We start from the raw sequence: 12,850 nt of genomic DNA on the forward strand, positions 1-12,850 counted from the left end.
AAAAAAAAAAAAACACACATAATGTAAAATCAATACATTCATCGTTTCACTCAGAATCTAAAAGGTAGCACAAAGTTTTTGATTGTTGATATTTTAATAAAAATAGTTTTTGAATAGATATTTTTTCTCATTATCCAGTCAGACAAACAATCCCATAGTTACAACAATATGTATAAGGATATTGTATAATTATAATTTGCTAATAAAACTAGATAAAGCGTACTATTAGTATAAGAGGCCAGAGAGCTACCTATATATACCTAAATATATAGATATTTTTCAATTTGAAGGTTTTGGTGTTCCTCAATTTTCTCTATCTTTTTAGAGTTACTCGATCTATACAATTATATTATTAAATGTACTGTCAATGTTAATTAAAACTTATTGTACTGATGCAGGTTGATACTTGATAGATAGTTGATAACAATAAAGTCGTAAAATTAAATATGGCCTTTTAAATATACTTGTTGACAACAATTCCACCGCATAATGAAATACGGCCTTTTTTCACTAAAATAATTGTATATAGGTAATATGTCTTGATACAGATATAGATCAAAGCCACATAATGGTATACGCCTTCTTGCATTAAAATTATGGTTGAAATCAATATAAATATTGATAGAAAACCAACGAATCGTCCAATGATTATTATTTATAATTTATAATTTAATACAATTGCATATACCTACCTATATACGTTCATTTTTCAAAACCGATTTAGTCAAAAACTGGTTTTGGGTAAAATGTTCTAATAAAACTTTTACAAGAATTTTTAGAATGTAATTTGTTACACTTATATTTGACTGAAGATAACTTACAAATTACTGTAAGTTATTCAAAATTAAAAACGCTCTCCTGAACAATTTATTTTTTGATATACACCCTTCTTGTACCGACAGTATGACAGATTCAAAAATGTACAAAATAATTCTGAATAAGGATTGGTTTACCAAAAGAGTATTGGAATTTTGGTAAAAGCAGGTTTGAAGTTCAGTATTACATGTAGGTATGTAGTATAATTAATGATAACATCGCGATCGGTTTTAAATATATTTTTTTATGTATAAACATATAGTATGCTAAAATTATGTATATCTTTACTATTTAATGATTTATTAAAGGAAACTTCTTATTTTATTGACCTCATCCGGTGCAACTATTTATTTTAACAAAAATATAATTTATTTGTACTTAAACAATGAAAACTATTTATACCTATATAAGTTGCAAAAGATGAGTCATAATAGGGTTTAGATATTGAGAGGTTATCTAATTTTATATAATTTAATGACTTTATATACTATTTCCTTTCTTTAAAATTATAAACACTTCATAAATTTAATTTGTGGCAGTTAACAAATATTATTTTTGACTACAATAATAAAAGTTTATAGTGCAAATCACTTAAAGTATGATAAATGTGCAAGGCATGTGAGTAAACATATTATTAAGTAGTTAGATAAAACAAGGCAGAATAAAATAAAATAAAAGCACACAGGTTAATGTTGTTTAGTTCATTTGATATTACCTATAGTTAAATTATATATAAAAGTTACTCCTAAGAGTTTGTAAATAGCAAACGCTTTTGTTATTTGGCTTGAATATTTTATAATAATTGTATTCACTAGTTTACTAATATTATATAGTCGATGAATATACAACAAGTTAATAAGCATTCAAGATATAATAATTAATATAATGGCGGTTAATGTAAGTTTCAATATTTTTAAATATATAAAAAAAAAGTCATATATAACAACTTAAAATATTTAATTATATTTGCATATTTCGTGTAGGTAGACGATAGCGAGACAAAAAATGTTATAACAGAGGCCTTAGAAAGGCATAATTTCTACAGAAAAAAACATAACGTGCCTCCTTTAAAAATCAATTCGAAGGTTTGTAATCATAAACTATTAATTTTTAGTAACTAAAATACTGAATAATTTACTTAATGTAGCGTACCTGGAATAATAATTTGTTTACCTCAAACAATTTAAAATTTATCAAAAAACATGGATAAATTGTTTGGTTCAATGGATGTGTATATTATAAAATTTCGTGGTTTTTTTTTTTAGTAAAAGGGGTCATCATTAAGGTTATGTGATTATATAACTAATTTTTAAGGTGTTTTAAATTAAATATTTAAGAATTTTTGAGAAAAAATTTCACATTTACATACATTTTTGAAGTATTTAATTAGTATCATTATTGGTTTGTTGAGTAGTTACAAACTTAACTTGGTAAATATATATAACACAACGACATTTTTACTAAACAATTATAAACTATTTTATTTTTGTTTAAAAAAGCTTTGTCACAGTTAAAGTTACCCAAGTATTAATATTCTATAGCAAAATATAAACCATAATATTAACTTCTTAAACTACTTAATAGTAAATAATTTCACTTTAAATTTTCATTTTAATATTGCCTTTTTAGATTCTGAGTGGAAAGATGAATGTATTGATTTTACAATGATGTGTGTTTTTTTTTAAATTTTTTTTTAATTTTTTTATTATTTTTTTTTTTGTGTCTGTCATCACCTTTTAGGACGGTAAAAGTGCTTGGATTTTCTTCAACAGTACCTTTTCTGATAGGAAAGTGAATCTAGTTGGTACTTTGGGGGGTCAAAAGTAAAATTTTTCCAATAGTTTTCAAAAGCGCCGTGAAAAACAAAATAAAAATTAAGGAAAAACGGGAATTTTTACGCAAAATCTGTTTTTGAGAAAATTGATTTTGGTTTTTGGTGTAACTTAAAACGAATTACTGTTAAATACATGAAATTTTCACTGGTAGTTATATTTCTATTTTTATACATGATAAAATTTCAAAATATTTGATTTGTTTGAGCTGTTTATGGACAATTCAGTTTCCAATTTAATTAGTTTTTTTTCTATGAATGTCAACAAAACTTTATTTGTTGAGTAAAAATACTTGAAAATTTTTAAATGAAAATTAATACAAGGCTCCTAGTATATTGTTTCAAAATCAGATGAAAAATATTTAAAATCCTTAGTCACAGTTTTTTTTTATTAGCATTTAAAGTTCAAAAATTGACAAAATATGTAAAAATCGCGAAAATTAGCAAATTATTTTGAGTTAATAATTCGTAAAAATTTTTCTTTTTAGAACTAAGATCTTAAAATGTAATACAAGATTCCTTATAGGATAATCTACCTTTATCAAAAAAAAATGTCTATAAGAAACTCAAATTAAATTTTTATGAGCGTTTGAAATTCATATTTTTACAACATTTGATATTCACTCGATTTCTTACGTAACGATTTTCTTATTTTGTTGTAATTAAAAAACGAGTAACTATAGAAACTTGAAAATTTCACTGAATGTTTATATTAGCATTTACTATATACAATAACATTTTGAAAATAATGTGACTCTTTTTGAGCTGTTTACGGACATTGTAAGTTTTCAATTTTTTTAGTTTTTTTTTCTATAAATATCAATAAAGTTTTATCTATTGGGCCAAAAGTGTAAAAAATTAATACAAGGCTCCTGATACATTGTTACAATAGCAGTTGAAAAATATTAAAAATACATAGGCACAATTTTTTTGTGACAAAATTTATCACATTTAAAATTGAATAATTATTTTGTAGTTAAAAATTTATAAAATGTTCAACTTTTATATCTAAGGATTGAAAATTTAAAACAAATATTCGTCCACGTAAATATTTAATTCTGTTAACAAAAATTCTAAGAAATACATAAGCACAGCTTATTTTTATAGTCATTTTAAGTTCAAATTTGGACGAAATTATATATTAAAAATCTGGAATAACTATTTTAGTTATTTTGTTGTGATTGTATAATATTATTTGTGGGTACGTGAAACTTCTAAAGTATACTATTATATATCTATGATAGTACCACGGTTTGTTGTTGATGTATAACGCGTTACCTAATGGATATTGTGATATGATTAATTTGTAATTTATTATTAATACCTATTATAGGTCAATTTTTTTTTAATACTATAGATAAGTATACCTATAATAGGTATGTCTAATATCTAGACTGACAAACCGTCGCCGCTCAGAATCGTTTTTCTTATACAGTGATATTATATCATTGAATTCAAATTTAATACTATCCATTATAAAGTGACCCACTTGTAACCTACTGTACAGCAGAGCGACATCCACGTACCCACCTTTTTTATAATAATTTGACAACTTTTTTTTTTAGTTGAACGACCTTAGTCAAAATTGGGCCGATGAATTGGCTAAAAGAGACGTAGCGTCACATCGCCCAAATAATGCCTATGGTGAGAATATTTACACCATTAAGTCAACAGAACAAGTGACCGAATTGGGCACTAGAGCAGTAAACAGCTGGTATAATGAAATAAAATTTTTTGATTTTCAAGGATCAAACGATGACATGGCTGCTTGCACAAAATCTTGTAATTTAAAAATAATTTTAAACCATTGCATATTTTAAATATTTTTTGTTTTGAGTCACTTACAAATTGATTTATTGATCATTTAAAAATGTTCTGGTTATTTTTTATAGTCATGATTTTGAGCAAATTTGACTTATTTTTGTTTTAATCGCGCACACTTAAGATCAGATAAATTAAATACATTTTGTTCTAATCAATTTTCTCTATAAATGGATTCGTGCGTTACACGTATAGTATTACATTTTTTATTTTTGAGTATTGAAAATATATATAATTAAATCTGATATAATTTTTGAAATTCTAAGTAGACAATTTTTTTGTAAATCTGGGTTTTAGAAACTTTTTAATTGTAAAAACAGTTATCTAAATCAAGTGGTTTATTTATAATGATTTTCTAAAATGTCAACATTTTGAAGTAACTCATTAATTTGAAAAGTAATAACTTTTAAATAAATATTTAGATTTTAACAAGTATCTTTTTATAAATCCTCATAAAATATTTCAAAAAAGTGTATACTTTTTGGATTTAAATGTTTCCTACGACGAGATCAACTGTACTTAACAAAAAACATTATATCAGATTTAAAATTTTTCATTTTCAATACTAAAAATAAAAATGTTATACTATACATTTAGTGCAATTGTATGTCAATTATAAATATAAAAATATATTAAAAATATTAATGAGAACAAAAGTTATTTCATTTATCAGGTCATTCTGTTACAGTGTTACCTTCTGTATATTAATTGGTTTGGTTTATTATTGTCTGTACCTATATTAGTTTGTTTTGGTTTTCATTAATATATTTTGCACATGATAACTGTTAACATGTTTTATATAATTTGACAGGTACAAATAAAAAATAATATAAAAATAAACATTGTGAGCAACAAATTGATTGGTTCATTTAAACATTTTATATTATTAATAATTTCTAAACAAAATTCAAAAGAATAACATAATACATGTATCAAAATAAAAACATTTTCCTGTTACTTACTTTTATCTACCATTATTGATGAAAATAATTAATTTCTTAATTTTTTTCAGTTCACTTCACTCAACTTATTTGGAAGGACAGTAGTGAGCTTGGCGTTGGTGCATCCAAAAGTTCTAAATCCGGTAAATTATACGTAGTGTGTAATTATGACCCGCACGGAAATATTAGATCACAATTTAAAGATCAAGTATTGCAAGCATCTGGTTAGTTCATGATCAGAGTCGCAACCAAATCAATATTATATACACACAAAATTGTTATATATGTAAATCGATGATTGTCTTTGAGATAAAAAAAACGTACAATATTGTTTGAATTCATTTTTTAAATTTTTATTTCATAATATAATAGTTATTCAATAAAGATAACTTTACGCTAATAAGGCTTTTAGTTATGTCAATACAAAAGATACAAGGGTTCGAGAGTAAGATAATTAGTCTCTATTATTTATCATTGTTCCCACAGTTGAACAATATCGCATGTACCAAAACGTCAGCGTGTGATATTGTACTCGTAGTATAAGAAAATAATGCTATCACATTAATACATTTAATAATACGACAATTAATAGTCTATGACTTTAAATATAAATATACATTTACATACATTTATCGATCAAGTCTACTTTGTATGATTTCCATACATTGTTACATAAATAGAATCATAAATATATAGGAACTAAAGTCTAGACAAATTTCATCACCACGGCGATGTCCTATATAATGTAATGTCTACAATTTTAGTTAATTTTTTACTTTGAGTTTACCGAACGACATCAAGGTATACCTATTGGTATTTTTAACGTTTTATCTCATTTTCAACTACCAATTACCATATTATTATATTAGTATTACATTCATATCGATCGCGTATTGATAAATCAAATGGTCCCAGTTTCGCATGTTCATCAATGACATAATTACTTGCGAAATTTACAAAATAAGGTATACATTTTTATGAACATCGACAAGAACATAAAAACGGGGCACGATCTACATAACTCTAATTATACAATAAAGCGTGTAAGTAAGAAAATATGTATATAATATAATATCTTAGTATATTATAACAATTAACATAATATAGAGGGACAATAAGGGAGGTATATCACTGATTTTATTTTATTTAATATTATTAGGTTTTTTTAACGAGAATTGCATACTTATATTGTTTTAATTTGTATCTTTCTTTGATGTACGCCCTACATTGAAAATGTTATTAAGCCCCTAATTTGTGTCAAACGTTTGAGTTTATTGTTTTTCAATGATACGTCATACGTGTTATGGCAAAATAAATATACCTACAATAGTTAATATCTATCTATGTTTAAAATTCTAATTCCCACCATCGTATTTAAAAATAATGTACCTACTAACTCACAACACAGATCATATAGATAGAAATGTAATTCATCGATTGTGTAAATACTATGAACGGATTCTGAACGGATTCTGAAACACGTCAATTATAATAGTAATGAAACATTATACCTATTTTTATTTTATTTTGGAGTATTCTCCACGCCCGAATGTTCATTTTAATATTGTATTCAAAACCAAGAACAAAACAAAGTCTATTGAACAAAATAATATTTCCCCCCCGATTTTAGTGGATACATTTCATTATCTAGAAGTAGTATTTATTTATTTTTTGTTATTATTTTACATTTAAATTATTTAAAAACTCGGTACATAACAATAAATTATAAATTAGATAAATTTAATATCTGCCAAACAATATTAAAGACTGTAATTGCAATTCGGAAATCAGAATCAATAAATGTTTGTTCTCACGAATTGTCTACATCATTGTAATGTTACTTGAATCATAATATTATTAATTGTAGTTACGATAAGATATTTTATCAACACTGAGACTATCATAACGCAATATAAACACATGATTCATGATGACATCATTAATGATATGGTTGTTGTTTAGTAATATGTAAAAAGAAAGCGAAAACATTTGAATGAAGTAAATTGTACGTTGTAGATAAGTCGTGTATTCGACAACAAATTGTTTGAAATGCATCAAATGTCGAAATATTTGACTGATATGTGTTTAAATGGTATATAATATTATGTAATTTTATAGTTTTGTGGCGGAAAAAGTGGCTGGGAAATGTTTCGGTTTTATTCAGAATATAACGGGACGGGTGAAAAAAAAAATTAAGAACCATTTAGTGAAAAAAATTTACACTTCGCATGGTGCAGTTACCCTTGTGTTGACGGACAATATTTCGCTCGATAACAATATCGTATGAATCCCTGTTCGTTGGCAATTTAAAGATCATTTCAAACGAAAGAAAAACCGTTTCACCGCCGGCCGACGCGTCGTATGTAGGTATACCTATCTACCAGCTTATTCTTTACCCTATTAGTTCCATATTGTAAGTCCCCTATCCTAAACGAATGAAATTTATTATCTTCGTAGATTTTATACACCTATATAATATTATTATATTATCTATACACATATTATAATATTATGTATACAGTGTAGTCATGTGCATATTTATTTTGGCACATAATCGTTTTAATTTTTCACGTGCCGGTGCCGTATGACTTCGCAGAAATGAAAAACATCGACCGCGTTCGCAAACTTCACATACGAATAAAATATATAAAAATATAGAATAACGCTGAATGTGAAGACTGCGTGGAACGCATAAGGATGTGATAATATTATTTTGTCAGGGATATGTTGCTCTTTCATCTTAGACATATGCACAATAATAGTAAAATATTGCAATATGCATTCGCGTACGTATGTGAATATGTGTGTGAGTATGTGTATGTGTATGAGTGTGTATAGCTTTTAGAGTTACCCATGAAAAGGGTTTGACTCGCATGAATTGTTTTTGTATGTACCAACACATATATTCTTTTTGTAACGATTACGAAAACATTTTTTTCTCAAAGAGTCTTTATTTACGTATATATGTTGTACGGTATTTGTTTTTAAAGTTGATGAAAAACTTCTAACATTATTCGAAATCAATATTACAAAATTTAAATTCATTGTCGACGGAAAAAGGCGTGTGTTTGGTCCAGTTTAGCGGCTTGTGATATTTTCAATACTGACGCCTCGTAATTAATTGTGTGTATTGTCTAGGTATGTGTGTGTGTGTGTGTGTGTGTGTCATAAATGATAATAATAACAATTGTCGTTGTCGTCGTTGTTGTTGTCGTTGTCGCTCGCGTGTGATGACATATTTTATTATAATATTATACAATTATAGCCATATAATATCGGTGGACCGGATGTGGAAGCAATCGGGAAGAACGTGAGTGACGTGCGTTCACAGCCACTTGTTGCGAGCGTTGTTGCTCTTCCGTTTGCCCCACATCAAGTTGTATCATACAATCGTGCCCTGCAAGTGTTCGTGCGACGAGTGCGGCGACATGACCGGCGACGGCAAAGGCGGATGGTGCAGTGACGGCACCGTCACCATGCTCGTGTTGCTGGACATGCCGGGCGAAGACACTTCTTCCGGCGGAGTCACCTCCAGCCCGATGCTGCCGTTCAGCGCGATCTTTATGGCACTGCCGCTCATCTCGCTCGGGTGTAGCTGCGAACAGACAACGGTGGCCGGTATGAGCGTCGTCGTGCCGGTGGCGTTTGTCGCGGACGGATCGGGTCGGTGGGTGTCATAATGGTGGTGGAGGTGGAGGTGGTGGTGGTGGTGGCAGTGGGTGTGGAGTACAGGTGTCGGTTTTGATTGGTAGGAGACGGTGGTGGTTGTACGTTAAGTGAAGGGTTGTGGCCTGAACGTGCGCTGTGCATGGGATATTGCGGAATGGTTAGAAGTGGTGGCGATGGTGGAGCCGCGGAGGTAGTGGAGATGAAGGTATATCTAGTCATTAAAGTTTTATTATTTCGCGAGATATGGGCTGTTTTTTATTTTTAACACTCGCTTTCTTGGTCCATTGTTCTTTTGTGCAATTATTGTTATATACAAGTCTGAAGTACACAAGTATCTATACTATATATTTTTTTTGTTTATGAAAAGTCCACCAGAGAGTGTATTTATGTTGGCAAGCAACAAACAATAATTGCATTCTTGAAGAGATTTCGAGTGGAGATTGGTATATCAAAAATTCGTCATGCTTTAGCTTTTATTTTTTTCGTCAGAAATTATATCTCATATAAAAACTAAAATTAGACAAAGGTCGATTTTTTTGTGAAAACATATAGGAACTATCATAATATAATGTCATGATCAATTAATTCTATACAAATATAAAATAGGTGCAATAAAGAGTACAAAATTGACCGTGAAAACGAACGTAGTACGTTAAATGGATAAATAATGATATAATATTCTACTTAATATTGTTATAAAATAATACTGATTCGCTATAATAATTATAATATATTATATTATGCATATAAATATTACGCCCCGAATAGGGTATGATGATTTAGTTGCAGTCTACTTAATATTATTATCGTTAAGTTTGTAATTAATAAAATAATATTATTACATATTATACTGAATGACAACATTAACTATATATAGAGTGTAGACTATAGATTAAAATGTACGCATGCGTCGGTGGCGATGAAATCAAAAGGTCCCGTCCCCGACCGTTTGTGTGCGTCTGCGTTATGACTTTACACGCGTTTAATAAAAACCATTGCAGAACCATGTGATGGACATTTCAAAGCAGATATGCGGGAGGGAGGTTTTGGTTTGAATAACATACATGAAAAGCCCCAACAATTTTAATTTAAATTCAACACAGTGGGTGGCATCGACGTCGCACACGGTTCGAAACGCATTAAATTAAATTACGACTACAATGAGTACAAGGTACACGATAACGTCGAAAAAATAACAAAATCCATATGTAACTGTTGTTATCTACCAGTATAACGGAGTTTTAAGTGCAATATCTATAGTTCTAATGTCAAGCCGTTGTGCATAAAATAATCATTATCGAGGCTAGCTGAAATAACTACAAAGTTACCTCAGACCGCCTTCGCGCAGTGACGATATTTCTCATTGATCGAGCGCTTAGGCTTACTTGCATACTGGGTCTACGTTCGTGAGCAATTGACCCGATGGGAAAGTGAGACACTCCTAACTCTTCGAGGCTGCTCTTCCGGTTACACGTCATGGAAAGTCCTTGTCTAAGCGAATTGGACCGTCTTAACAGTATGTCGTCGACTACACGTAGAGAGTTGGACCGAGCTCGGAGGGCACTGCCCACTGTTGGACTGTCTGGCAATGACAGACTGTTTGCTTTGGTGGTGACTAACGGCGGTGGCCTGGTCATGAACGGCGGGAACGCCATGGTCGATCCCCTTCTCGAACCGAATCCCAGCTGCCCGATTGTAGAGTTGAAACTTATGTTGGACTTCCGACGGCTGTTGTGCCTCTCGAACGTTTTCTGGGCCGAAAATGGACTGGGTCGTAAAATATATCTGAACAAATATAAAAAATACGACAGTCAGAATGCCGTTTATTTGATTTACAAACGAATAACACTCCGCACAAGGGTAAATTAATATTGAAACGTGTGAAATAATATAATACCATATATAATTTATGTTTAATTATAAAAACGAAATAAAAATCGGGCCATTAACAGTTTGCATTTAGAGAAGCGTGGCTTACACAATATCACCCTCTTCGAGTTTGAGGTCGCAGCTAGGGTTGATAATGACGTATGATAGACTGCTCCGTTTCTCGCTGACTTCTTCGTGGTCGACAGCAGGTAAATTTAAACTGTCCATTCGAGATCTGACCAAGTTTACTATTTCTGCTCGCTCGATCAGGTTGTCATGATTATCCCGGGCGTCGTCGTGCATGTTAATTGAAAACTGTGCAAATATATCAATCAAAGTGTTTTTTGTTAAAAAATAATAATGTTTTAGTTGTGTTAATTGCATTGTGATATGGGTGAAATGGTAAGTTACATCTGTGCGTGTATGCGATCAATCTATATTGTAGTACGATGACACGAACTTTTGTCGGGTGAACTAAAATGCTGGGTTATTTCTCTGAAATTTGTATTTATTTTTCTGTGAAATGTCTCTACAATATTATAGCTGTACTAGCACACCGTTTTATTTTTATTTCTACATTGTCTTATTGAGAACTCAATACTGATGATGAAATGTATAGTTTAATCAATATAGGTACTACTGCACTATATAGGCTCTTCAATTACGTATTATTTTACGAAGAATAGAATAAGTCTATGCTGAAAAGCAACATGTAATATGTATATTTTCTATTATTATATACTATCTAATTAAATTAATATTATTGTTAACTGTTTTATATTTATTCATTAGTTATTGTAATGAAATTCAAGGTATATATCTTGACATTTTTTTTATACGATACGTTCAATATTACTATACCTATTAATTATAATTCATAATAATATGTAGAAAGTGTTTACTTATCTTTCATCGGTGTACTTCAAATTTGAAAAACATCTTTGGTTAAGCCTGGGAAAGTTAACTAATTTTTGAACTCCTCAAGTTGAGTTATTGTAAAAAATCCATATTATGTTTAAACTTTAAACTTTAAAGTTTATGTTAATCATCTTTTTTTTTAACTTACAAGTAATTAGAAAAAAAGTAACTTAACTTATTTAAAACCATTTACTTTTTTCATTAATAACTAATAATAATACAAATATTTTTTTTATTTTAAGAAAAATAAAATAATAAATCTTAATTGATAATGACTAATGAGTACCGTGAATGGGTAAATTAGTAATAATTTTCTTTTCTCAATAATAGTACTCCATATTGGCTATTTCTATTTTTATTACATAATATTAACTTCATATTATATGATATTATGTGAGTTTGCAATTACACCATTATTATAAATTGTAAATCATTATTCATTATTTTAACTTATTACCACAAAGTATACATATTAATATATTATATACCTATCACTCCACCGCACTGTCGACTTAATCTCTACCAGCATGGAATCAAAACTTTACTGTGCGGCTGTACTCCTTGACGTGGCTCAGGCCTTCGACAAGGTGTGGCATGAAGGACTTCTCTTCAAACTCAAAAAATTCCTCCCTGCCCCCTACTACCTTCTCTTAAAATCATACCTCGAAAATCGCACCTTCTGTGTTCGCGTTAACAACAGCTACTCGTCAAACTTCCAAATACTAGCTGGAGTCCCTCAAGGAAGTGACATACCTCCCTTCTTGTACTCCATATTCGCCCACGACACTCCGACCTCTCCTCATACATCACTGGGTACATATGCTGACGACACGATAATCCTGGCTTGTAACCATGACCCCCAGGTAGTATCTACTATCTCTCCGGCTACAAAATCATCTCAACTTGATTCAACTATGGTCAAACCACTGGAAGATCAAAACTAACGAAGCTAAATCATCCTTCATCACTTTCTCTCTTAGACCAG

At 29.7% G+C, this 12,850-nt stretch overlaps 2 protein-coding genes across 12 annotated transcripts in view; one reads left to right on the plus strand and one right to left on the minus strand.

Annotated features, from left to right (window-relative positions):
- Positions 1-1,520: 1,520 nt before the first annotated feature.
- LOC100169092 (CG16995-like) lies at positions 1,521-5,837 on the plus strand. The gene is given in 4 exon segments (NM_001162342.1): positions 1,521-1,713; positions 1,800-1,901; positions 4,213-4,429; positions 5,481-5,837. Coding segments are annotated over 4 exon segments (489 nt in total). The 5' UTR covers positions 1,521-1,701; the 3' UTR covers positions 5,639-5,837.
- LOC100167740 (potassium channel subfamily T member 2) overlaps positions 5,741-12,850 on the minus strand; it is a 230,443-nt gene continuing 223,333 nt past the window's right edge. For 10 of the 11 annotated variants that reach the window (XM_029487168.1, XM_029487167.1, XM_029487173.1 and 7 more), the window contains 3 exons: positions 11,057-11,262; positions 10,407-10,863; positions 5,741-9,004 (listed from right to left, as the gene is read on the minus strand). In XM_029487168.1, coding sequence (XP_029343028.1) covers positions 8,792-9,004; positions 10,407-10,863; positions 11,057-11,262 — 876 coding nt within the window. In that variant the 3' untranslated portion in view covers positions 5,741-8,791. The remainder of the gene's footprint in view (positions 9,005-10,406; positions 10,864-11,056; positions 11,263-12,850) is intronic. The other variant, XM_029487170.1, reaches the window with a different exon arrangement.

This window comes from Acyrthosiphon pisum, chromosome A1 (assembly GCF_005508785.2).
Source record: "Acyrthosiphon pisum isolate AL4f chromosome A1, pea_aphid_22Mar2018_4r6ur, whole genome shotgun sequence".
In the NCBI taxonomy this organism is placed as follows: Eukaryota; Metazoa; Arthropoda; class Insecta; order Hemiptera; family Aphididae; genus Acyrthosiphon; species Acyrthosiphon pisum.